Source organism: Verruconis gallopava, assembly GCF_000836295.1.
Source record: "Verruconis gallopava strain CBS 43764 unplaced genomic scaffold supercont1.3, whole genome shotgun sequence".
In the NCBI taxonomy this organism is placed as follows: domain Eukaryota; kingdom Fungi; phylum Ascomycota; class Dothideomycetes; order Venturiales; family Sympoventuriaceae; genus Verruconis; species Verruconis gallopava.
Genome location: NW_015622139.1, coordinates 1,234,257 through 1,259,010, shown reverse-complemented (window position 1 = coordinate 1,259,010; position 24,754 = coordinate 1,234,257). Strand labels below are relative to the sequence as shown.

At 54.0% G+C, this 24,754-nt stretch overlaps 7 protein-coding genes across 11 annotated transcripts; 3 read left to right on the top strand and 4 right to left on the bottom strand.

Moving 5' to 3' along the window:
- Nucleotides 1-194: 194 nt before the first annotated feature.
- Nucleotides 195-1,920, top strand: PV09_01411 (uncharacterized protein). The gene has a single exon (XM_016354295.1). It carries the CDS (start codon nucleotides 396-398, stop codon nucleotides 1,683-1,685), a length of 1,290 nt encoding a protein of 429 aa, XP_016218390.1. The 5' UTR covers nucleotides 195-395; the 3' UTR covers nucleotides 1,686-1,920.
- A 1,717-nt stretch (nucleotides 1,921-3,637) lies between these two features.
- On the bottom strand, nucleotides 3,638-4,015 carry PV09_01410 (uncharacterized protein; the record flags this gene model as incomplete). Its single annotated transcript, XM_016354294.1, has 1 exon — nucleotides 3,638-4,015. The coding sequence occupies one exon, from the start codon at nucleotides 4,013-4,015 to the stop codon at nucleotides 3,638-3,640; it is 378 nt and encodes a 125-aa protein (XP_016218389.1).
- A 191-nt stretch (nucleotides 4,016-4,206) lies between these two features.
- PV09_01409 (uncharacterized protein) lies at nucleotides 4,207-6,741 on the top strand. Its single transcript, XM_016354293.1, has 3 exons — nucleotides 4,207-4,625; nucleotides 4,837-5,861; nucleotides 5,941-6,741. The coding sequence occupies exons 1-3, from the start codon at nucleotides 4,368-4,370 to the stop codon at nucleotides 6,428-6,430; spliced, it is 1,773 nt and encodes a 590-aa protein (XP_016218388.1). The 5' UTR covers nucleotides 4,207-4,367; the 3' UTR covers nucleotides 6,431-6,741.
- A 344-nt stretch (nucleotides 6,742-7,085) lies between these two features.
- On the bottom strand, nucleotides 7,086-9,358 carry PV09_01408. 5 transcript variants are annotated; one of them, XM_016354291.1, is made up of 5 exons: nucleotides 9,151-9,358; nucleotides 9,050-9,099; nucleotides 8,612-8,977; nucleotides 8,495-8,545; nucleotides 7,086-8,437 (listed from the first exon to the last, which is right to left on the bottom strand). In XM_016354291.1, exons 3-5 carry the CDS (start codon nucleotides 8,709-8,711, stop codon nucleotides 7,374-7,376), a joined length of 1,215 nt encoding a protein of 404 aa, XP_016218386.1. In that variant the 5' UTR covers nucleotides 8,712-8,977; nucleotides 9,050-9,099; nucleotides 9,151-9,358; the 3' UTR covers nucleotides 7,086-7,373. The 5 variants fall into 5 exon arrangements, with proteins under 5 accessions (XP_016218386.1, XP_016218387.1, XP_016218383.1 ...); XM_016354292.1 differs by having other exon boundaries at nucleotides 9,061-9,099; XM_016354288.1 differs by having other exon boundaries at nucleotides 9,050-9,358.
- Nucleotides 9,359-10,795: 1,437 nt separating this feature from the next.
- On the bottom strand, nucleotides 10,796-12,254 carry PV09_01407 (uncharacterized protein). The gene has a single exon (XM_016354287.1). It carries the CDS (start codon nucleotides 11,961-11,963, stop codon nucleotides 10,980-10,982), a length of 984 nt encoding a protein of 327 aa, XP_016218382.1. The 5' UTR covers nucleotides 11,964-12,254; the 3' UTR covers nucleotides 10,796-10,979.
- A 2,230-nt stretch (nucleotides 12,255-14,484) lies between these two features.
- On the top strand, nucleotides 14,485-15,907 carry PV09_01406 (uncharacterized protein). Its single transcript, XM_016354286.1, has 2 exons — nucleotides 14,485-15,053; nucleotides 15,129-15,907. Exons 1-2 carry the CDS (start codon nucleotides 14,871-14,873, stop codon nucleotides 15,714-15,716), a joined length of 771 nt encoding a protein of 256 aa, XP_016218381.1. The 5' UTR covers nucleotides 14,485-14,870; the 3' UTR covers nucleotides 15,717-15,907.
- A 1,703-nt stretch (nucleotides 15,908-17,610) lies between these two features.
- PV09_01405 (fatty acid synthase subunit alpha) lies at nucleotides 17,611-24,181 on the bottom strand. The gene is made up of 3 exons (XM_016354285.1): nucleotides 23,139-24,181; nucleotides 18,098-23,043; nucleotides 17,611-18,035 (listed from the first exon to the last, which is right to left on the bottom strand). The coding sequence occupies exons 1-3, from the start codon at nucleotides 23,668-23,670 to the stop codon at nucleotides 17,925-17,927; spliced, it is 5,589 nt and encodes a 1,862-aa protein (XP_016218380.1). The 5' UTR covers nucleotides 23,671-24,181; the 3' UTR covers nucleotides 17,611-17,924.
- Nucleotides 24,182-24,754: the final 573 nt, after the last annotated feature.

Sequence of the window (24,754 nt, the reverse complement as noted above, 5' to 3'; positions counted from 1 at the left end):
GCCGCGTTCGAAGCAAGGCAGACCAAAGCCCACGAATGACGACGCGGGACTGGGCAGAACGTGCCCACGTCGATCTACGGCGTCTCGGCCGTCGAGATCGCGTCATGCAAGGGCCGCGATGTCGCACGTTGGCCTGTCGGGGCCCTATCTCTCCGCTTGGGAAGCGGGCTTCTGCTTTTTTTTTTCCCTCCCCCAAGATCCATGATGTCTACACTTTGCCCTCCTGGCCGTCGGCGCCCTTTTTGACTGGCACGTCGCTTGGCACTTCCGCCCCTGCTGCCCCATATTCCCCATATTCCTGACGAGCTGACCTACGCTTCCTCGACGTCTCTTTGCGCCGCGTTTTCATCCTTACCGAAGAGTCCCACCTCTTCAGACCGATAACGAGTCTCGCCATGGACAATAAGCTGCCGCTGTCGCAGATTCTTCCTCCGCTCGTGTTTGGCACCGCGACCTTCAACAACCAGTACAACGTCGACCCTCTGGCGCTCGATACTAATGGCCTCGTCGAGCAAGCGCTTTCACACGGAGTCCGCGCGTTCGACACGTCTCCATACTACGGTCCATCTGAGGAATTGCTTGGTACGGCTCTATCCACCAGCTTTGTTCGTCGGCACTTCCCGCGCGAGGACTACTACATCCTCACAAAAGTTGGGCGCATCGCGAGCTCCGAGTTTGACTACAGCGCGGACTGGGTCCGCTTCAGCGTCAAGAGAAGCTTGGAGCGCCTGAAGACGAGCTATCTTGACGTCGTGTACTGTCACGACGTCGAGTTTGTGAGCAAGGAGGAGGTCTTGGAGGCCGTGCGAGAGCTGCGGAGAATCCGCGACGAAGACGGCACGATCAAATACGTCGGCATCAGCGGGTACCCTGTGCACACGCTTTGCGAGTTGTCCGAGCAGATCTTGCGGGAGACCGGCGAGCCGCTGGACATTGTGCAGAGCTACGCCAACTTCACGTTGCAAAACACCATCCTCGCGTCGCAAGGCATCGCGCGATTCAAGGCAGCCGGCGTCGACGTTGTGACAAACGCCTCGCCTTTGGGCATGGGCCTGTTGCGAGCTCAGGGTGTACCCATAGGCGGTCAAGGTGACTTCCACCCTGCTCCTCCAGGGCTCCGAGCTGCGGTAAAGCGCGCATCCGACTTCGCCGCAGAGTACGGCGAGAAGCTGGAGGTCATTGCGATCCGCTATGCGCTGGAAGAGTGGATCTCCGTCGGCTCGCCCGTCGGCTCTCATGGCGATCCAGCCTCGGGCGTGCCTTGGGTGCCGGAATCAAACGATCAGGTCGGCGGTCGGCGCCTTGGAGTGTCCGTCATGGGCGTCAGCAAAGCTTCGGAGCTGGAGAAGACTTTGATGGTGTGGCGCAGCATCCTGGACGGACTGGAGGACGGACAGACGATAGCGACGCAAGCGGGCCGATGGGACATGGCTCACGAATGGAGTCTGAACAGGAGACAAGCCGTGCTTCTGTTGGCAAAAGGGGTCAGAGATCGACTGGGGGAATGGGTGGATTATACGTGGGAGAGCCCTGGCAAAGACTTTGTGAATGTGCGGCAAAAGAAGCAGCAGCAGAAGCCACGGCCGGAGTCTGCACCGTGGCCAACACCAAGCGCAAGCCCGGAACCGACAACGCGCGAAGACGAGGCCAGGCCGCGGCTTGAGAAGACTCTGCCGATTCGATAACCATCGCAAGATCGGGCACGCCATGCCATGGGCTTTTCTCTCCGCGTGTCACACGCACGCGCGCGCCGCGGTTTTCGGCACCTACGACGCGTTCCACGATCTCCTTTTGTCTTGCACGTTTGACGATGACATAGATAGATATGCCTTTCATACGCTGATGGACCATCCGCCTGGTCAATGCGCGGTGGATAATTTTGGGAGAAATGAATGTCCCTATCCAGGGCTTTTTTTTTGATCTCGGCCAGAACCTTGACCATTACACTGGTCGTAGCTGTCGTTGGCGTTGTGCTTCATGCTCGTTTCGAACTTTTGAGTTCTCTTATGCACACGCTGTTGCTTCCTAACGGGCCGTGATCTTAGGTACCCTTCGGCTCAAGCTAAACTTGATGAAAACCCAGACCACGTTGGTACTGCAACTTAGCAACTGGTCGCGCTTGAATTGTTCAACAAGGAGCTTGACGAGCATCGCCAGAGTCAACCTTTCAGTTGCCTGAGTTTTGGCCATTTGGTAATCTGCAGGATGATCGAGAGGTCGCGTTTCTCTTTATTTTTTTTTTTCGAGCGCGTTTTAAACAAAGCAGAAGAAGTAACGTTTCGCTGCAAGATTGACCCAGTAACAAGCAGGGGAAGCTCGACTGTCTTAGTAGACAGCGATGTTGAGAATGGAAGACAGGAAAAGTTCGAATTGATGGAAATTGACAAAACTGAACATGTCCATATGCCTCGAACGTAATTTGAGGGTCGGCTCGATGTTAAAGACGAAGGAACACTACTCGATATTGAATTTCAGCTTGTCATAAATGTAGGTACATCTTCGTGCCGTTCTCGAGCATGGACACCGTATGGGCTTCATGAGTACAGCCATGGTGTTGCAGAGAAAGTCGTACACATTTATCTCTGTACTTGAGTTTCGTTGCTGTCTGAACGAGTTCTTGAATACCAACGGCGCCTTCTTACTTGCTTTGTTCAGCCTCGCCAGCATTTGCTCGCTACCTACCCGGCACCTCTGACCATGCCAGTGCAAGACGATTCAGTGCACGTAGATGTCAACTCGGAGAATTACGAACGGTAAGGTATCTAGTCTAAGCGGCGGCAGGTCGTGCAATGCAAAAGTCTACAGTACTCGCAGCACATGCGCTCGTTCGCTCGACAAAAAGGAAGACGTCACCACCTTTCTTTTTCGCCTGGCTCCGATGGTAGCTCGATCGGGACTGGGGGGATGTGGGGTGGCGCGTTGGCCCTCCAGATCTGGCGGCAATCTCTTCCCTTGAGCGTAGCATAGCCTCGACGAGCATAGTATTCCCCAGCTTTGGTGCTGGGTTCCTTGTTCGCGTTCGTGTCCTCGTCAGCAAGAAGTACGAGGTTCGAGGTCGAACATCTTGCGCACGTGGAGACGAGCGCACAGAAGGGGCTTATCCACGATACGTAAGCAACCAAACGAGGAGGTCAGTCAGTCAGCCTGCTCCAGGTGTCATAGTCTCACGGCCAAAAGCGCTCTCGTCGTGGCCAGGCGTCCCTTTTTGGGGGTCAGGCCGCGTGGTCAGCATGTCACGCACGCCAATCTAGATAGAACGAATGGAGCGAAAGGAGAGGGTTGATAAAAAAAGAAAGGACGGCCACAAATCAGAAAGCCGGCAGCGCAGGTGGCCGATGATTTGTTTCGCGGCATGCAATAGGCCTGTTTCGAGCTCTGGGGCGCCAGCAGTGGTCGGTGAAGCAGAGCCGGTTTCATGGCTGCGTACGCAATCGAATGCCGTCAAGAGGGCACAGGCCGTGCCCGTACTTGTTCCCTCCGTCGTTTGATATTCGCGGTGGTGTGTGGGTGCGATGGTAAGCAGGCGAGGCTATGCAATACGGCGCCTGCGCAGCCCCGTCGTGAATCGCAGCGAGCAGAACGAGCCGGGATGGATCTGAGCCGAACGCCAATCGATACGGCTCGCGTGCCGCCCGTGCTATCGCTTCTCGATTTCCCGGCCCCATACGGCTGGTGGTGCAGCAGCTCGAACAGGCCCACGAGTCGTTGCGGGAGCGTCGAATCGGTTCAAGAGTCTCGCAGCGCCCTCCTCGCAGCGCATGCCACCTGGACACGCCTGAGATATATCGCCCGGGCCGGCGGCCAACGAGCTTGCACCGCCGATGGCACGACTGTCACGGGCGCGCAGGAGGAGGATGGCTCCCCAGCCGGATGCGGCGGATGGTCTCCCAGGCAAGAAAACGTCGGCGGGGTGGACAAAAGCACGCCGCTCTTTGTCCGGCCGGCTACGCTCGATGCGGCGAAGGATGGGGGCTGGGGCTTCTGACGGTGACGGTGACGGGCTGGCCTTCGCCATGCCGGCCGAGGAAATGCTTGACTTGCTTGCTAGCGGGCGTGTCCAGCTCGATGCTGCGGCGCTGGCAGGCCGTAGCCAGCCGGTCGTCGACACTTGCGCTGTGCCTTGGCCTGCGTCCTTTTTCTTTTTTGGGTCGCTCTCGCTCCCCGCCTCCGCATCTCAGCTTTTTCTCGCTTTCAACCTTCCCCCCCCCCCCCCACACACAACCCAATCCCAAAGGACCCGCGCAATCCCGCCTCAGACAGGGAGAAAACCGGATGGAATGAGGTCGCACGACGCTCGTTCCTCTCGTAACCGCGTCGCCCTTGTCCCTCGCCCGGCGTGTCCTCTGTCCCGCCGCGGTTAATCCGGGATGTTGCTCTCCTCCTGCTCCTCCACATCCTCCACCACCGCGTCGTCTGCTCGGGCCATCCTCTCCGCCATCTTGCTCGCCTCGCTCGTCGCAGCGCAGAGCCTGAACGCGTCAGACACCTTCCAGTCGTCCTATCCGACCGGCAACGATCAGATCCAACTAAGCCCTCCCATCGGGTACGGGCCGCCCAGTGCTCAGAACAACACGCCGCGCATCAACCTGGTCAATCTGACTGTGAATGCGGTCACTAAGCTCAGCGTCAGTATTCAGCTTGCCGTCTTCCGCTCGTGCCATGTTTCGTGTCTCAGACTGCACTGTCTCCTTGTGTCTCCCCCTTCTCTCCACCACCCCCCCCGGTGCATGTCGCATGCCCTAACGTCGCGCACCGTTCCCTTTGATCGTCGTCAAACCGCCGTTTGCTCTCCGTCTCTTTGTCAACCGCTGTGGCTGATAGATGTCTTGCACGTAGGCGGAACAAGGCGAGAACGTCGCCATCCACGAGAACATTGTTTTCTTCCCTCCAAACTCCTCCTTCTCCATTGCTCAGTTCTCAAACAGCAATATCGCCATCATCTGCTGCGACGAGGCTCCTGGCTTTCTGCAACCGATTCAGGCCGTGCAAGATGCTGTATCACAGTCCAGCCCGGCCATAGTTCTGTACAGTACAAGGCACGACTTTTGCAACTTGGAGACGGGCGGCACTATACCTTCGAGCTACGCCATCTACTCCACAAACGATCCCAGCGCGTGGGTGACGATCGAGGCAGCGAGGGCGGAGTTCGCTTACAACGGACAATATCCGACGCAGTGGTTGATCGCACGTAAGACCGTGCTGGACAACATCACCATGTCGAGCAACAACGGTAACAGCGGAGGCTACGGCTTCGGCAGCGCAAATGGCTCGCCGTCCACGGCGGTGGCCATGATTATCTTGTACAGCATCACAGGCGTCATCACGGCACTGTTCCTCATCATCATCATTACCGGTGCCGTTCGGGCACACAGACATCCAGAACGCTACGGCCCACGCAACGTTCTGGGAAGGCCTCGGCAGAGCAGAGCCAAGGGTCTCGCGAGGGCAATGCTCGACACGATACCGATCGTCAAGTTCGGTGAGAGGGACGGAGAGCGACCAAAGCCCACAGACGTGGAAATGACGAGCGCGGAGCCGAGGCCATCCTCCGAGCATCACGATGCAAACGATGCGACAAAGGACCAGAAGGCGACGACTCTTGATTCGTCTCAGCCGGTTGCCGCGACCGAAGCTGGTGACTCCTCAACCGCTCGTGACCCTGCCGCGGCTGCGACCACGCCCAGCACCGCCGAAGAGTCCGTTTCCGAGCCGGCCAACGACGAAGACGCGCCGACTTGCTCAATCTGTACCGATGAATTCGAGCGTGGTCAAGATGTCCGCGTGCTACCGTGCGAGCATCAGTTCCATCCGGCTTGCATAGATCCATGGCTTCTGAACGTCTCTGGCACGTGTCCTTTGTGGTACGTCTTGAACCTCTTTTACAACCCCTCCAAAATGTCATTTTAAGGCGCTAACGTTCTTTCTTTTTTTTTTCCACAGCCGAATCGACCTCCGCCCAGCGAACGAGCAAGAAGGCGAGTTTGGGCGACCGTCCGTGGAAGGCCCACTTCCACCACCTCTCGAAGCCGACGGCCCGGACTCTTCGGGCCTGCACCCGGGGAGCAATCGAGCATCCCGACGCCTGTCCGGCTTCATCACCGACATCCTGAACCCGAGCAGGATGCAGTCCGCGTCGCGCGAGGAGCGCATCGCGGCTCTTCGCCGCCTTCGAGAGCAGAGGGCGCAGAGCGGAGCCGAAGAGGTCGAGACGAGGAGGAGAAGAAGGCTCACGGCCAGGCTGGGCGAGACGTTTGGAGTGAGAACGAGAGCGAGGGGCACAAGCCCTCCCGCCTCTGCAACGACAGGAGCCTCCTCTTCGCTGGCAGTGCCTGAGCCGCAGTCTGCACCGGCACGAAGCATCGCAGAGGAGAGCATACCCGAGGAGGGCCCTACGACGAACATGAGCGGCGCTCAGCAGCGACAGCAGTGAGACGTCGAAAGCGACCTGCTGCCGATACGAATTGTCACGAAGAAAGCCATTAAAAAAAATGACGAGACGACGGTTGAAAGAGCAAACAATTTCTTTCCTTTCCTTTTTTTTTTTCTTCCTACCATCCTTTTTTTTTTCTGGTTTTTTTCCTGTGGGAAACTGGCAAAACATCCTGGGAGGTCGGATTGCGTATCCCAAGCATACGGTCGGAGAATTCTTCATCTTCAACTGAAACCAAGCGCATCAAGTGTCACGCGACTCTTGTGTGTTAGTGTGTGTGTGTGTGTGTGTGTGTGTGTGTGTGTGCGTGTGTGGTCCACGACGGCATCGGTTTCGGTGTTTCGGGAGAATTAGATTGGGAGAGGTCACGCAGCAGCAGGAGGGGGGAAAAGGAAAAAAAAAAAAAAAGACCGGTCCTTTCAGCATCTGTGTTGTCGATCGAGGTTTATTTCATTTTTATATATTCTGGGTTGGATCGTTCTGTCGTAAATATGTACGGTGTACAGTATACCAGCAAAGCTGTAACGCACAGTCAAACAGCAATGTTCCTCCTATCATTACAACGATCGTGCTTGAATTTGGGCATCGAGACCACTTTTACGTATACGTCCTGCATGCCTTGGGAGAAAAGCGAATTTTGCGAATCTGTTTTTTTGGTGCAATTTCTGATCCAAGGTTTGCTCTAAATTGAACCCCTAAACGGTGTATTATATATACATATATATTTATGCCAGTCTTCCAAACTCCGAGCAAGAGAGGGAAATCGTTGACCTTTATATCGTGACCTGCGTATCCACGCGTTTATCCGTGCCAAATAATACTTGTCGTCTGTTGTCTTCCTCGTCCATGCTCAGCCATACCGGGAACACCAGTTTCACAAACCCAAATCCAGTGCGAACATACTCACTCCGTGTCGCCAATGCTAACCTTGATAAGAGGAACTTCAGTCGGCCTGTCCGTGATTTTCCGACCACGCTACTACGGTTCTCACATGAGCAGCATCATTTCTTCGCCTGCCCACGAAGAAGATCTGCACTGAGCCCACAAGAGCGACCAGCGCAGAGGTCCACCAAGAAACGCCGGCAAAATGCACCCGACTGCCGACGCCATAGAAGAAGCCTGATATTGGACTGGCAAGCATGCGTGCCACGCCACCTGCAGACGCTGCCAGACCATTGATCTTGCCGAGATGGGCAGTCGGTGCCGCTTGCTTGATCAAGATGAGCAGCAAAGGGTACACTAGAATTGCGAAGAAGTTTCGCAGAGAAAGTGCACCGTAGATCCATAGATGGATCCACCTCTTGGGAACCAAGATCAAGAACGGCATGACGACATAGGCCAAAGGGTGAGCAACGGTGACGAGGACTGTCAGGGGCCATATTCCGATCCAGGTCGCCAAGTATGGAAAGACGACACCTTGGATGAAGAGAGCAATGATGCCGTTGACGCTCATGATGACGCCAACATCCTGCGTGGACAGTCCAAGACCGCCTGACAGCCTCGACGCTGGTTCTTGACGCTCATCCTGGAAAAAGATGGGCATCAACGTATCAAACGTCATTGAATGATATGTGAAGATGGCCAGTGCCACGGTCAGCATGACAACGTTCCTCGTGAACACAGTCTGCTCATCAGGAGTGGACGAAGTACTGTTGCTCGTGTGTGCCGTTGCCGACTTTTGCTGCTGGCTTTGGGTGATGGTGACTGAGTCAAAGGTACCATAGCTCTCCGCAGACAAGTCAGCCGCTGGGTTGTTGACAGCGCCCGATGCAGGAATCAGCGGTCTCGCAGCAGAACTAGGGTAAGATTCACTTTGTTTCTCGCAAGGTTGCAAGCTGGGATGCGTCTCGACGAGGAAGAAGAAGGCAAAAGCGACGGAAAAGGCTAGAAACCCTGCACATACAAGATTTGGCAGTAGAAAAGGGTATCGCGCAAAGACACCTTGAGGAGAGAATACGTCTGGGTAGTGGAGAGCAGGCTCCGACAGAATGCCTCCAATCATAGGTCCTGAATGCATGTTAGTCAATTCAAGAGATAAGATGAAGCAGGAGTGCATGTACGAACCTAGGATTGTGCCAATGCTCCAGACGAATGGGAGGACAGCATAGGCTTTTGCTATTTGATGTACTGTTTAGCACGCAACTCCAAGAATTCGGATAATGTCTAAAGAGATTGACTTACGTTCATGCTTTGGGTTCGTGATTAATTCACCAACACAGGTCTGAATCACGCCGACATTGCCGTTTAGGAGCCCCCCCAGAATGCGGCCAGCCAGCGCCATCCAGAAGTTCTGGGCGAATCCTACGACAAAGAGCGAGATGCATGTTCCAATACATCCCGAAATGAGCACTTTGCGGCGTCCAATACGATCAGACAACGAGCCCCAGAAAAACCCAGTCAAGGCCTCTGCTAACGAGAAGGCGGCAATAAGAATGCCGGTCCAGAAGGCAGCGTCGTCGTGAGTACCTGCATCGTAGTGGAGTACGAGTTTCCAAGCGTATGGAAGTATGCTTGTGATTGCGATAGGTTCTGCTAGCCTGACAATTGCTGAAAGGGCACGTCGTCAGTCGCATTTGCTGCGAGCAATCGGCCTTTTTGTTTTCAAGACGCGGGGCTTACCGAGCACGAACAATTGCCAGGCAGGAAAATCGTCTGAATCCCGGATAGATCTTCCCTGTTGTGTTAGAGCCATGCTCGAATGGTTTTACTTGATCTCATACGGCAAACCGGAGTCGCAATTAAGCGCTCTCTTCAAACCAGACGATCTCTAGTGAACGAAATGATCAGAATGGCTTGAAGAGCCCTTAACGATTGCGATCGGCCAGATCTGCACACACGGGCTAGAGGTAGTCTGGATGCCAGAAACGAGGTTTCACGCCAGAGGAGCTGAGGGTTTCGAATGGGTTGACGTGACGAGAGAGGCTGGATGTTGAACAAGCAAAAGAATCTCGAGGAAAAGCCGGGTGATTGTTGAGGGCGAAAGGTCGAGAACCATCTGGACCAATGAAGACGTCGAGTTCTGCCACTTCAACCACGACGGCCTCGCGGCTCACCGCCCGGAGGACCCTGGATTAGGGTCCCAGGCGATCTTGAACGTCCATTGAGTTCAACCCCTCACATGAACATCGCCCACATAAAGCGCACACCCCCTTCTGTACAAGCAGCGATACAAAGCCATCGTGTTGCGGTAAAGGAGGGTATCACAAGAAGAGTGTCCCTGCATGAGCGTCCATTTCCTCCCCTCCTCCCCGCGAGGTTATTTTGCATTTTGATGAGCAATGTGACGGTCAGGTTGATTTGAATTGCCCGCTCGGTACGGGCGTGCAGATCCAATGCTGGTCCAGTCACATGAGCCTGAATAGTGTGTTGATCAGTTAACTTCGCTCTCCAAGATTGTTGCAGACGATCTAATCCAAATGTGAACTTTCCCATCCTCCCCACAGGGCTATCGTGCGGCTCGTACAGTAGCAGATCATGCATGATCTACGCCGTGGACCGACTTCTTACAAACTCCCTGCAGTATCTTACGACGTTCCTAGAGAAATGGAACATTGCTTGATTCGTCGGGTTTGTATCCCGATCGGATGCATGCAGATGGGCATCTTTCGCTCAGGATTGCTATCCTGGGATCGTGGGAAGAGCAGAGCAGGGGCCGTCACCACTCTGGCGGGACGCTTGGTCCGGTTTCCCTCATTTTTTTTCCGTTGCGGCATACGTATATGCAAGACTTGTCATATAGAAAGCATGCAGCTCCCAAAGAAAAAGGGGTCGGCCGCCCAAGCGCCTTTGTCATCAGTCACGTCGATAGTGTGGCCGACTAATGTTGCAATGCCATTTGTCGCTGCAGCCATCCTTTGGGCTTCTTAGTGACGATTGTCCCGTCTCCGCGACAAATGTCAGGCAGCCAGGGAAGTCTCGAACTATCTCGCATGCTGTACGCTCGTCAAGTTGAGAAGATATTCCGAAAAGGCACTCGATGCTCTAGTGTAGCTCCTAATGTTTCCAGTCTTTTCAGGTTTCCGACACCCTCGGTGCGGTTCGCTTGAGGTCTGCACCTCTGGCGTTTGGCAGTCGACTCTACGCTGAAGTGGGTTATTCCTGACCACCTTAAGATAACGCTCGCTACGTTTGTACTGGCAAGTCCTAGCTAATTGATGTACTGGAATGCCTTGATTCGTCTTCTTTGGCTTGCGCAGTCGAAGGGGCCCTGCGTGACTTGCTTAAGACTGTATGGATGTAGTACAGCCTGGACCCGGACATGTTGGCGAAGATGTGCACTCGATAACGCGCGGCACGAAAACGATAAGACCGTACATACGCAATGGAACCCAAAAAAAACACCAAAAGAAAAAGGGTAGAGAGAGATTAAAAGGAGACAGGTTAAGGATTTTCAAAAAAAAAAAAAAATCATTCATGACGGTATCATTCTCATGCCATTCATACTACACATAGCCTTGCATCCCTTATAACATATCTTCCCGCGATTCGTATGCGTCATGGAGCGGTGCAGTGAGCAATGCACCTCTTTAGAGCCGGGGCTATTCCAGATCTAGGTGGACGTTGCTGACGTCGCGGTTGTCGGCGCGGCAGCGGAGGTGTCGTCAGGATTCTTTGCGCACTTTGCGCAAGCGCACTTACCCGGTTCGCATGGGCATTTCTCGGCCGTAGCACCGCAGTTGCACTTTGTCTTGTCGGTGCCGGGAACGACTTCGAGGCCAGCCTCCTCGACGCCGACCTTGGATGTCTTCGCATCTGGGTTCTTGGCGCAGTTGCTGCAAGCACATGTCCCGGGTGCACAGCCACACTTGCCCAAGGTCGCGCCGCAGTTGCAGGTGGTGCGTGATCCTTCACCCGTAGGCACAGGCTCGCTCTTTCCCGCTTTCAAGTTGGCCAGGTGGCGAGCTTCGTTGTGAACATCCATGACCTGCTTGTTGCCCTCCTCGTAGAAGGACCTCAGCTTCTTGCCCGTGGGCGTGTTGATGGCCTTGTCGAAATAGCTGGCCAGCCCGCCCCACGCCTGGTTGGCCTTTGCAGAAACGCCGTACTTCTCGTCAGCAGCCTTGCTCTTTTCAGTGACCTTGTACTTTGCGTCGAGGCTGTTGAGGTAGGTCATGAACTTCTGGGAGACGCCGTGCTGCTGGTCGAGCATGATCGCCTTCTCGATCGCCTTGTCGCTAATCACGTAGCCGTGCGCAAGGTATTCGGCCAGGATACGGGACCTTGGCTTCTCCTCCTGAGGGACATCGTGCTCGTCATGGTGAGCGCCAGTGGCGGAGCTGGGAGCTGCTGTAGAGCTTCCAGAGGTGACGTGGATTTGAGCGGGGCCCAATTGAGTGCTGTCGAGAAGAAGGGCAGTTTTCGCGGCCGTCTCCTTCTCGAAGGTGACGGTGGCATGCTTTGTCGGAACCGCCTCTGTCTTTGTGTCTTCTTCGATTGTGAGGTCGCTGATCTTGCCACAGAAGCTGAAGAAGTCGCGGATGTCCTTCTCGCTTGTGGAGCTGGAGATTCCGGAAACGTGTACAACGGTCGACATTGTTGATGTGAGAGATATGAAGTGATGAGTGTGCGGTGGTTGTGTTTAATCGATATCTATATGTGTGGCTGGATGTAGCTGCCTGGAGTGTTCTGCACGTTGCTGGTGGGTTGATTTCCTTGTTGTAAGTCGAGTTACGTGGTGCGACTGCTAGTTACGTCATGTCAGGTGTGGCTGTGCAGGTCGAGGAGGGGTTGCGCCACCCTCCTCTTTTAACGAGGAGGAATTGTGCAGCAGCATCTAGAAACACCGTGTAGAGCGCAACAAAGTGCCACAGTGGACAAGTCAGCCACAAGCACTGTACACGTAGGGGTTACATACAGGTGGAACACACTGATTTTTTGTTAAGGGCGATGTGGGTGGGGAGGATGGTCGGTCGGCACAGTATTGTTTTGTGGATACAAGCAGCGAGTGATGGACAGCGGTTGGTGGGCAAGTCTAGTGGGGTGGACAATGGAGCAGGTACCACAGTGGCTAAGATAGCAGGAGCGGATAGCGGGTAGTGGGTTGGTTTAGTGGGTGGGTTTAGTGGATGGTCCCTAAAAGATAGGGGGCACCGGGCGGGTGGTAGTGGTGGACAGACGGTGGACCAAGAGGTGGGCGAGACGAGGCTCCGTCGACGACCAGCGTGTGGTAGCAGCAGCTATCAATAATGGGCATCACGCAAACAATGCGACCAGTCACTATCACCTGGATTGCAACGTAGGGGAGTTTTCCACAGCGCTTCCAACCCTGGGACCTCTCGGCTGGGTCATGCTTCCTCCGTCGCTGCGCGTTTGGCGAGTCTTTGCGTCTCCTCCACAGTCCAGCCCGTTCGCTTCTCCTTTCTGATCTCTTAACTCGCACCGAAAACTCATAGAGGAATCATCATCATCATCATCGTCGTCGTCGTCGTTGTCGTTGTCGTCGTCTTCGCATATCTCTCTTTATTTCTCTTCCTCCCTCCCTCTCTTTCCCTCCCTCTCGGTCTCTTCTCACTCAAATCCGTCTCGCGCCTCGGTAAGTTAGCAGAACTTTCTTCTGGACGCGTACACGTCGGTTCACAGAGCAGGCGTTGTGGCCCTATCCGCTCCGGCGAATCGCAGCTTTTCTATGCTTGCTTTTCCTTCGTCTGCAGTTCTTGCATGCGTCGCCATGTGCAGACTTTGTTCGTGCTCACGATCGCGCGCAGTGCGGCTAAGGCGCTCCGAGAATCTCCTGCCTTTTTGCTCGCGTTGCACGAACTCAGTCTTTTGCCGAATCGTGTTCGATCTGCGTGCAGAGCTGCTGCTTCTCTCCTGCAGCTGACTTGCCGTACTCCTTTCGGCCTGTTGCTGGCCTCCTCTTCCCTTGCCTGCGCCTTGCTCTGAAGCATCAAAATCTCAGCACATTCTCCTTTTCTGGGCACTGGCAGCCTGCATCCTCTGTTCGACATGCTATTCGCGCGCCTGTAAGTTATGCATATGACATGTATATCCTCTCCGCCGCCCACCAGAACAAGAGCCATGTACAGAGTATTAATAGTCTATGTGCACCAACCGTTTCCTCGGGACGAGGCCTGCCGACGCTCGCCTGGTGCTGGCGAAACCTCTTAGTGTTTCCTTTGATCTGTGGACTTGATCTTTGCCAGCATGTGATAGGTTCGCCCTGGTGCACTAGAACCGTTTGACCATTGCTGCTGTCAGGCAGCCCAGATTCTCTGAAGGAACCCAATGAGAAGCAGAGCGTAACGTTGGCGTCGGCCACATACGTAGTTTGGAAGTGCGTCCAAGCGGTTCCGCTTCCACAGACCATACCGGAAGTAGAAACACGATTGGAAGAACGCCTCTTTACCGCCTTGGTCATGCTCGACATTTGGTCCAGAGGATCATCTTTCCCCGCATGTAGTTTCGTATTCTTAAGAGTTGCGGATGCGCTCTCAGACGTGTCATACTGTTCTCGAGGCGATGTCCATGTATGGCTTTGGTGAAATAGAGAATGAGGGAGTTTGCCGTGATACATTGGCAAGTTGATTGGTACGCTGGTCCAAGTGCGTGCCACGCTCCACGCTTCCTGCACAGCAGCACGGCTGACATCGACTCTACCGACAAGTGTCGAACGCGGCGCCAGCGTGTTCAGACATAAAGACGATGACGGAGCCGATGATATCCTTTCATCCGCCGTCGAGCTCGCGTTCAGAGCGGAACACGTCAAATCCCAGGAGGCCAGCCTTGCTCAATCTACACCGGCTTACGGCCAGGGCTCATCGTAGCTGTGGAAATGACCCTGATCTCGGGGGGAGAGCTATCTTCGATGCGTTACCAATGGGAACACATCAAGAATCTTTTCGCGCCATTCTGATTCCCTGCATCATCTGTCCCCCTACACACAAGAGGATTGCGTCTTGCAGAGAGCGGACAGGGGAATATGGTCTAGCGCCACACACTAGTGAGGATAATGATATGGTCTTTGCGATGCATCAGGAGCTTAGCTACAGACAAACATATGCTTTCGCCCAACCTACGTTCTATTTTACTTTACTTGAAAAATAGTATGTGCGATCTATTCTTCGAACACCAAAGGAGCATGCGTCCCCGCCACCCCCCCTTGCCCGATTTTGATTGCTGGACACAGGGTTTCCATTCCTCTCGCAGAGCACAAAATACAGCAATTTCGCCAGGCAAACTGACCAATTTGGCTTTTCGGTAGCTTCTGCTTCAAAAAGGCTCGGACTGCGCTCAGAACCAATCCGCAAAAAACTTATATCGAGGCTCTCTCGCTTGGGTTGGCACTTCCCGTAAACTGAAGAAATACTCGCCTTCAAAACACGCCCCATATATAGGCCTTTCACACATACACACACACACACACCCCTTCCGCTCTCCCCGTGGACCACATCTCCATCAAACTCTCCGATATCCCCACATCTTTGACGAGATACACGGAGATATGCAGCGACAAAGGCCTGAGGACCTTTCCTTCCCTGGTCCCGAGTCAAACGATGTCTCAGACGGCAGCGCATCCAGACGAGAGGCCTCCAGCGTACGTGGACGCGACGATTCAAGGACCAGCTCTGGAAGGAGAGAGGTGGTTGCGATGGCCTGCCAGCCATGTCGCAAACGCAAGACAAAGGTAATCCCCCAAAGAAAACTCCATCCTACCCCTTCGACGCTCGGCCTGCTGTGTTTGTTGCTAACGGGTGTCCAGTGCGACGGCCAGCGACCCACGTGCTCGGCATGTGTGCAGAGGGGCCACACGAACTGCTTCTACGACTCGAGCAGCGACATGCGAAGGACTTCGGCCTTGAAGAAGAGGATAGACCAGCTGCTCGACGACATCACCAGCCTGCGGAACATCATCCTCTCCATCTGTAGAAACTACAACATCCCGCAGGACCCGGTCATCATGCAGCTCATTGAACAGACGCTGTGCCACGGCAAGTGGTCCTACCTTCCCGAACTGTCTCGCGTGATCGAGCAGCACGCTCAGTCGGCGAGGCCGTCGGTTCAGACGCCTCAGTCCATGGACGCAAACGGCCCGCTTCCGCTGCCCCTGAACAACTACCAGCCGCTGCAGCGGTCGCTGTCTTATCCGAACACTTCGTATCCTCCTCCCGTTGACCAGAGCACCACGCAGTCTTTCTCGGCCGCCGTGCCCCCGCCCGCTTGGTCCCCCATAGACATACGCGCCACGCCGACAGTGTACGCGGACGTCGGCCAATCGGGCTCCTATTTTACGACGAACTGTTCATATCGTCCGGCGCAAGCGTACCCCGTGTCAAGTAACACGTACTAGGGAGAGGGGGCTTTTAATATCACGTCTCTATCTTTTTTTTTTCTTTTTTTTTTTCTTTTTTTTTGCGCCCCTTTTTTCTTTGTAGAGATTCAAGGTTTCCGCAGGCTCGATACCAAATAGTAAAAAATGACCTCAAAAAGGCCGTTATTCGTTTCACGAAGCAACAGAGCCGGTACACAAAACATTCCTACCGGGGGGAGAAACGATGCTCGGATTTGCATGATACCCTTTTCCACCCATTTCAAGCCTGCAACCTCGCGAGGGCCGGTTGCGGAAAGACAAGTGCCGAAGGGCAGTTGGTTTGGACAGACTACAACAACACAACACCTGGACTTGCCGGCTACTTCCTTTGTCGTGATCGCGCCATGCTTTACTTTGGGGGTCATTGGATCGCACATTCTTGTATCTAGGCCAAACACGATTAGAGAGTAGAAACAGGCGAGTTGAAAATTAAGGATGTATCGTAAACGGCGCTCTCCTTACGAGCGGATATGCCAAGAAGACGCGGTGGCGTAGATTGCGCCCTCCAGCTTGCGTGTGTTTCCCAAACCTACTTTTTTTTTCCCATTTTTTTTTCATGCATAACATACTGCACCTGCAGGGCATACGAGGTGCAAGGGATCCCTTACCCTGCATCCCCGCCCCGTGATCAACGGCATACTTTAACTTCATCTACAGTAGGCAGATCACAGACTGGCCAGGTTCCGACAGAGAGGCTGTCTAGTACCTATGCAGGCAATTTAGCACGAGATCGACAAAATCTACCCCCGCTCAGCCGGAGTACCGTACTGTTTGTGAGATTCTCTAATATAAGCGACGATCAAAGGACGGGCCGTTGCAGGGTGACGGTGCGAGATTTGGCGCCCAGCTCGGACCTCGATCCGGTAGACCTCATTGCTGGAAACGTTGGACGGCCCTTGGTCTCGGCGACCGTGGACACATCTTTTTGGGTGTGCGCGATTAAGGCCTCGGTGCTTGCTCTCGCGCGGACTCTGAGCGGGTAGGGACAGTGTCAACAAAGGCCTGCAGACCTTTTGTGCCGTCATGGATCGCGGTGTGAATTCACTGTCAGGCCCATGTCTCTTGGCCGCGACAGTCTCCATACCGCCATTTGGACGATGCGTCTTTGCCGCCCTTCGCCTGAACTACTGTATAGCTCTCGCACCCGTGGCCTCCATGGAAGGAGGGACGTAGAGATATTGAGAGCCACCAGTGGGGCCACATGTTTTTTTTTTTCCCTCCCCTGGTCATAAGGATCTGGTGTACGCATGATTCACGTAGCCCTGTCGGCAGTGGCAATTCGATGGTTGAAATGGGAGGTGGCTTTAGATCCGTACGTGCCGAATCGCGTTCACCGTGTTGTGACGGACCACTTTGCTGCATTGACGCCATGTTCAAGAGCGGAACCGCTCCTGGCAAAGTATATCTTTTCGCCAGGCGTGGAAAAGCGTGCGGATTGCATCCGCTGCCAAAGCTCGCTGGCAGCGGGCTTCTGCGGCCATTGCCTTGCTGAAATCGCCATCTGATTGGACATCGAGATGTAAGTCATGATGGCCAGCGCATGCGGATCTCGGCCTGCACCCTTGCGGGTTCGAATCAGCTTCGCTTTCTACAGCCTTCCATCCGACGACCTTGTGGATCGGCCACATGGCATACGGGGAGTGATGCGGGCCACGAGGCGGGTGACTTCGATCCTGCAACCTGCTTACGGTGTGAGAATGAATCCGCACCAAGAGCAATGAAACGCAACCACGCAGCTGGTCATGACAAGGCTGAAAGACGGTTCGTTTGACACGAAAACTCCCAACCTTCCATCCGATTCGACCCGTCGACGAGTTCTGACAGCGGTATCGCTGTTCTGACGAGGATGGGGAGATGAGCGTGGAGCGCAGGGCAACACAACATGCTAATCGCAATCACATTCGAGTCAAACCTAAAATCTTTCAAGATGAACGAGGTCTATCTTAACATACTGGGGGCAACGCAAAGAGCCTTTAGAACGCGCTGACCGCGCTTGACGGATAACAATCCCGTCATAGCTTTTGGCACACACGTCCAACTGTAGCGACTCTACACAGTTCTTGTTTGCTCAGCCAATCATATCGGCTCCGACGCCGCGTCCAATAATAATTTGTACAACAGCTCGCGAAAAATGAAAATGTCCCATATACTCTCACTTAAATTACAACCAGATCGGCATCTTCAAATCTAGAACGACGACACAGCCACAGCAACAGCCTGCTCATCATCATGGCTAATGCTCACACTGACGCTTTTAACACCCGCTCGAGCTGCCGCTGCCTTGGCATCTCCGTGTAACTGAAGACAAAGATTAGCCAGTCATCCTTTACATCGTGAATTCGAAAGCAGCTGGAACTTACGGTCACTATCGGTGCTCCTGTCTCATCTGACACAATTTCGATCTCCCTAAGCCCGGCGCCGGCTCCCTTGCCTTGCACGCCAAGTGCTTTGAAAACAGCTTCCTTCGCGCTCCACCGGCCCGCAAAGCTTGCCCGTGCGTTCGGTGATTTCTTGCAGTAGGCCTGCTCGGCAGATGTAAAATTCCGCTCGATGAATGTATCGTTTTCTATGTTGATAGACGAAATAGATTCCACATCGACACCGACTTTCGAGTTTGGAGCTGAAGTAGCTTTGGTCAGAGACTCGACCATCTTCTTTGTCTGCTCGGTTTTAGGATCCTTTGCCGGCACAGGAGCCTTGGTAGGATACACCAAGTTGTTAGTCTTCTTGTCGACAGTCACTCGTGCACCTGGATCAAGGAACACCTTGCTCTGAATAGCATCCTCATAGGGGCTCTTATCCTTGGCACGGAACATGTTGTTGTTGATAAGGCCGTCGTGGAAATACCTGTACGCCTTCTTCTGCCTTGCCTCGACCTTCAGCTTGTAGGACTGGAACTGCGACTGATCGAGGGTAGCAAACAGATACTTAGGGTGGATGCCAATGGCCTGAGCACCTTTCTGCCCGAATCCGAAGGAGGTAACAGAGAAAGCCTTAATGCCATCGGTTTGAATAGTGCGGCTTGGATAGACAATGTAATCGAACTTCTCCATCACTTGATCAACATTGTCCGCATTTCGATTACCCGGCACAAGACCAGTGTTGAGAACTTGCAAGCAACCGTTGAACATCCAAGCTCCCGCAGCACCCTTGGGATGACCGGTGAGATACTTCTGGAAGATACCAAGAAGAGCATTGCCCTTCTTTCGACCGAGGTGCTTCATCTGCTGGCAAATAACATCCGACTCATTCTTATCATTGGCAACCGTGGACGTGCCGTGGAAGGAAGCAACGCCGAGGTCATCGATAGTAAGACCCCACGTAGCCAGAGCACCACGAAGTGGAGCGATCCTGGGATCTTGCTTCCAAAAGTTGTTACCCAAGCTTGCTAAGGCGTCCTTCTCCTGTCGCTTGGCTTCTCGTGCAATGTGCTCGGCACGATCTTGAAGATACTCCGACTCGTTGAATTCCCCACCCTCGGCTTTCATGGCGGCAACCTCCTCCTGCAGATACAAGAGTTCGGATTCCTGCCATGCCTTGATCTGCTGTCGGCGGAGATCCATTTGTCTCTTCCTGTACTTGATGTCAAGAAGCGGCGAGGGAAACTTGCTTTGCTGTTCGCGAGCAGTGGTAAGCACACCTTGACCAGGTGCCGGAACAGACCGGCCGATCTTGTCTGTGGCCGTGGCTGTAAAGCCTAGGATACCGTAGATTGGCACGCCCATGTCGAGAGCAAGCTGTGCGTCCATAATTACCTGCATACCGCAACCTTGTGATTCCATAAAACCATTTCGAGTTGTGGTGGTAGGACGAGACATCTCTCTTGGAGTGCGACCGTGAGCGAACTCATCCTCCGCATTGCTGGTAGCTTTCATATTGGCAAATTCGTACGAGCCTTCCTCCTGGAAGTCGTCGAATCCACCAACGAAGCAGACACGAGCCTTGCCCTCGACAATGCAGTCATAGCCAATGTCTATTGACTCAACAGCTGTCGCACAGGCACCAACTGGCGTTCTGATGGGACCAGTAGAGGAGAGTAGTAACATGTTCACCCACGCACTCATGGTGTTAATGAACGACTCTTGAAGGATGTCCTTCTGTAGGGGCTTGTCGAGGAAGCGGTCCTTATACATTCCACGCAGCGCGCTTGTGCCACCAATGCCAGAACCGATGCAGTTGCCAACCTGTGAAATATGCACATACTTGTAAAATTCGTACGGATCCGTAATACCACAGGATAGCAGTGCCTCTGCAGTAGACACAAGCACGAACAGCGTCACTGGGTCAACCTGGGAAATGATGTCTTCAGGAACACCATACTTGCGCGCATCCCAACCAGTTGGAATCTGACCAGCGACAAGACGGTCGAAACGAAGAGCCTTGGGGATAAGGAGAGTAGCGCCCTTCTTCAAGCGAACAGTGTATTCACCCGAGTCAGCGACCTCGAAGATTTCCACTTTGTCACCATGTCTGCGCTGGAATTCTTCAGCGGTCTCCTTAGATGCCTCGAATGGATCCAAATCTTCCTCAATCTGCACCTCGTGGAGCAGTTCTTTCTTGTTGGGATCATAGCCATTGAACAGTTCTGGCTCTATGAGGCGAATTCCAGAATGCTCAAGAATGTGCTTCTCGTACTTGGCCTTTACATCCTTGTCGTCGACCGGTTCGCCAGTTTTGGCATCCACCCAACCGGAGTAGCTCTTGCCCTTGAGAGGACCGTTGTGGTTTTTGATTAGACCCATGATCCAGGCCATCTCAATGCAGCCTTCTAGGGAGAATTCACCATAGGCTTCCATCTCCCAACGTGTACGGGAGTTGCCCCACGGACCCACCTCAGCAAAACCAGTAACGACGACAACCTTCTCGAGATCAACCATGCCCTTGAGGTTCTCATTGAGGGGTTTAATTTCAGTCTCCCAGTCGGGCAGCTTGGGGAAGTCGAACTTGATATTGGCGCGGCGCTGGATCTTGACCTTCTTGTCAAGTTGTTCACTTGCTTCGCCATTGACGATCTTATTTTCTATAGCTGTTTCCTTCACGACGGCCTTGCGAACTTCGCTGATTTCCGTAAAGTCTTTGCGCAACTGCGCAGTAAGGTCTTTCAAGTTCGGGAGGTACTGGAAACCGCCGTTTAAGTCTGCCCATACAGGCTCAATCTGGCACAAGTTGACGATTTGAGGCGACATGAGACCCAGGATGTTGAACGCCATCTCCTGCTGGGAAAAGGTACGTACGCCATAGCGCTCAATGCCCTCAGCAACGATGTTGTTACCGGCCATAAGACCCGTTCCACGCGTCCAGCCGATGACCGCACCACAGATGGTAAGGAAGCTTCCCCAGTTCTCGGAGTGCCAACGACTGAATAGGGTTTCAAGGCCAATTTTGGACTCCGAGTACAAGCCATCGTTGCCAAAAGTGCCGTGGTTTGGCGACAGTGGAAGGATAACCTGAGCGGGTCTTGTCTCAAATTCGCGCTCCATCTTTTGCGTCTTAATCGCACCAAGCAGTCTCAGCAAGTTTGTAAGCATGATTCTGTGCGCAAGCTCGGACTTTGAATCAAGGCCATCAATTTCGCGTCCATTTTCTGAGATGGCGGCAAACGGTACGATAAAGTCGAGGTCCCAGCCGAGGCCCTTCTTATCATCGTAGATGTAGTTCACCAGAGCATCAATATCCTGCTTGCTGCCCTGGTTGAAAGGCACAACAATGAGTTGCGAGCCCCGTGCTCCAAAGCGCGTGTACATTGACTGGTAATACTCGTTGACCTCGCGCGAGAAGCGGCTCGTAGTAACTACGACCTTAGCACCTCCACTTATGAGTCCCTGCAAGATCTCGGCACCGATAGATCCAGCTCCAGCACCAGTCATAAGCACATATTTGCCCTGGAAGGTCAAACCGTCGCGTGCCGCCTTTTCAAGGCAGTCAAGATACACGCCTGTCATCTTCTTGCTGTACTCCCAGCCGTGATCATCCTTGCGCTTAAGGTGCAAGAAAGGAATCGTCTCAACCTTGCCGCGCTTGCCGGGGAGGCGACCATTACGGCTAGTCTTCTTGGAGCCGATGGACTTTCCATTCTCCTGAGGAATAATCTGACCCTCGTTCATGGACAGGGAACGGATGACGTTGCTGTAGAGGTTCCTGATTTCTAGTTGAGATGACTTAGACAGCTTGTGCTGCTGCTTGATGAGCTTGTAGATGCGTTGGAGATCGTTTTGGACTTTAGTACGGTTGCCGTACTCGGACAGCTTGCCGCCTTCAGCCATTTCACGGACATAGTGTTCGAGCTTACGAACGCTAGCACGCGGTGCTTCCTTATAGATCATGTTACCGCGGGCATCAATTTCAAGTGAAGGGCCAGTTGGAATAGCGACATCCTTGAACACGGGAGGTTCATTGAGCACGTCCTTGCAGTTCTCGATGAGCTGCTGACCCAGCTCTTTGGCCAGCTCGTATGTTTCGCCGCGCTCGGTCGGACAGTGATCAATATGGTACTGCATATAGTCCAGGAGGCGCGGATTCGAACGGTTCATGATAGCGATGCAGCGACTGACAATTTCCCGGTCGACGGCCTTGAGGCGGCCAAAGATGATATCGTAGTACATGCTTAGCGCATCTTGTCGTGCCCAATTCCACGAAGAATCGTACACTCTAGCCTTGAGTGGCGTAAACGAAGGAGCTATGCCCGAAGCATAGAAGTCGCCGTGCTCAGCTTGCCAAAGATCCAGCTGCGCTTGAAGCGCATCTGAAGCCTGCTTCGATGTGACAAACGCCTTGTCACCGGCTCGTAGATCCATCTTCAAGTAGCGTGCGAAAAGTTCCAATTGCTGCTTGAATAGAGCCCGCTGGTCTTTGGTGAGTGCGTCAATCGCAGCTGGATCCATCAACATGCCGCCAGAAGCACCACCAGCATCGCCACCAACGGACGCCGTGGACAAGCTGATCCCAGCAATGCCAGCATATTTGTTGGCCATGTCATCGAGCCACGCCTTTCCATCGTTCTCCGAGCCAAGACGTGAAGCTGGCTCTGCTGTCAACCCAAGGAGGAGAACGCCGTCTTGTCGGCCTGGACCAAGGCCCCACCTCGTCTCCAAATGCTTTCGCACGGCTGTGATGTTGAAACCGCCCGGCATCTTCGATGAGACCATTCTCGCAACGAGGGAGGAGGAGTGCTTGCCAAGCTGGCCATTGAAAGTAGGTTGAATAGCTGCCCCAAGCTCATCAAGAGGAATGTCTTCTGGCTTCTCAGGCGCGGAACCGAACTCCTTGCCCAAGTCACCGATGATTTCATTCTGGAGCGTTGATTTTCCTAAATAATATTCATGTTAGCACACAGGCTTCAGAGGGGTAAAAATCGAAGAATAAAATAGCAGTGGGTAAGATGTATAGGGAAAAATTGCTTGCCTCCAACCAAGTCCTTGATCGCTTTGCTCAATGGGATGTCCATAAGCGGCTTCTTTAACTTTTGGGCAACGATGGCACGAATCACATCCGTCGCGGTCACGGGCGCGTCTGCTACAGCTGCAGCCGGTCCAGCGCTAGGAGGAGGTGGAGCTGCTGCTGCTGGGGCTGCCGCCGCTTGTTGTTTAGGCGCTGCAGCTGCTGGAGCGTCTGGAGATGGAGCTGATGCAGCCGCTGCGGGTTCCTCTTCTTCCGGCTCAACATCGTAGTAGATGTCCTTGGCGTCTTTGTTGTAGCACAGGATCTGTCGCTGGAGCGAGAGCGCCGCATCGTGGGCTTCGTACTTGCTTGCGAGGGTGCGTTTGGCCATTCCGCCGAGCGTGTCTGCGGGACCGATCTCCACGATACGCTCGGTGCGCTTCTCGCCCAGGATGACATCTTGGGTCTCGATCCACCGGACTGGTGAGGCAAATTGATATGCGAGGAGCTCGACAAGGAGAGTGTGGGCGAGTTCCTGTTCGACTTCGGGGCGCATCGCTGCGGTTGTTTGTGTTGGCTTTGGGGATAGCAGGCGTCCCTGGGAGAAAGCGTGAGTGCGCACGCGTGTATTCTAAGGGGTATCTCAAAGATGCCGAAAGAGGCTGTGTGTTGATGGTGCACGGAAAGGAAGGGTAAGGATCTTTTTGGACTCTCGAACTACCGGCCGCTGTCACCCTTACACAAGTGAATGTGTTCGCGGGACAATTGAGCCAAGTGGTGGTGGACCAGTGCTGGTGTGGAGAACCAGTGAGGCAGCAAAGTCAAGAAAAATGGTTAAGTGAAGGAAATGGAGATGGAGGGCGGAGAGGGTGAACGGGATGGGATAATCAACTACGATGGTCCAACCACAACGTAATGAGGAAGGATGCGAAGAGGAGGGATCAGTTATCTCGCCCGCAGGTGTTGATACAGGACACGGGAGGATTGTTGGTGTCGAGATGAGCAGTGATCCCGGGACGAAGTTTGTTGAGGCGAGATGGGCATAGGATGCGTGGGTGTTGTGTGCAGGCGTCGCGCAAGCACAGGCCTGGCAAAGTTTCTGCGCCTGGCGGTCGCGACTTTCTGATCGTTCCTTCCAAAGCGGACAGAGTCCTCCGCAGTTTCCCAACGTGAAAATTGTGGCGCTAGTTCCCAGTCCGGCAAGGATCGAGCTCCCCAAGCTGCCCAATCCATGTCCGCCTCCACGGTTGGGAGACCAGACGACGCAACTTTTCGTCCACCCATTGCTCCGTCTCCGTCATCCGAGGTCCTCGAATCACAGCATCGAGATCGTCGCAGACGTGCCACGCAGCAGATTGCGAGCCGGATTACTGAACGCGGGGACGGGAGAATCGTGGCATCGCCGGTTGCCTGATCACGGCGGATTTTTTGGTGGTCACCGTCCCTCTGATGTGAGGCAAGGGTGAAGGGGCGTCATGACGCAGGTCCGGCGAGCTAGAGGCTCACACGGATCCTCCCACACGCACACGTTTTGCACTCCCAGTGACAAAAGCGGTCACCCAATCTACAAGACGTCGCCGTGACCTCGACGCCCTCCGCAGCGGCAGAACTGAGAAGCTCTGCGTGTTGCTTTGCGGACA

Coding starts and splice junctions, on each gene's coding strand:
- PV09_01411 (XM_016354295.1), top strand. CDS start 396: ATGGACAATAAGCTGCCGCTGTCGCAGATTCTTCCTCCGCTCGTGTTT.
- PV09_01409 (XM_016354293.1), top strand. CDS start 4,368: ATGTTGCTCTCCTCCTGCTCCTCCACATCCTCCACCACCGCGTCGTCT. Junction 4,626..4,836: donor ATGCGGTCACTAAGCTCAGC/GTCAGTATTCAG, acceptor TCTTGCACGTAG/GCGGAACAAGGCGAGAACGT. Junction 5,862..5,940: donor TCTGGCACGTGTCCTTTGTG/GTACGTCTTGAA, acceptor TTTTTTCCACAG/CCGAATCGACCTCCGCCCAG.
- PV09_01408 (XM_016354288.1), bottom strand. CDS start 9,122: ATGGCTCTAACACAACAGGGAAGATCTATCCGGGATTCAGACGATTTT. Junction 8,978..9,049: donor CTGGCAATTGTTCGTGCTCG/GTAAGCCCCGCG, acceptor GTGCCCTTTCAG/CAATTGTCAGGCTAGCAGAA. Junction 8,438..8,494: donor GAGCATTGGCACAATCCTAG/GTTCGTACATGC, acceptor ACATGCATTCAG/GACCTATGATTGGAGGCATT.
- PV09_01407 (XM_016354287.1), bottom strand. CDS start 11,963: ATGTCGACCGTTGTACACGTTTCCGGAATCTCCAGCTCCACAAGCGAG.
- PV09_01406 (XM_016354286.1), top strand. CDS start 14,871: ATGCAGCGACAAAGGCCTGAGGACCTTTCCTTCCCTGGTCCCGAGTCA. Junction 15,054..15,128: donor GTCGCAAACGCAAGACAAAG/GTAATCCCCCAA, acceptor ACGGGTGTCCAG/TGCGACGGCCAGCGACCCAC.
- PV09_01405 (XM_016354285.1), bottom strand. CDS start 23,670: ATGCGCCCCGAAGTCGAACAGGAACTCGCCCACACTCTCCTTGTCGAG. Junction 23,044..23,138: donor GATCAAGGACTTGGTTGGAG/GCAAGCAATTTT, acceptor AATATTATTTAG/GAAAATCAACGCTCCAGAAT. Junction 18,036..18,097: donor CAGGAGCACCGATAGTGACC/GTAAGTTCCAGC, acceptor CTTTGTCTTCAG/TTACACGGAGATGCCAAGGC.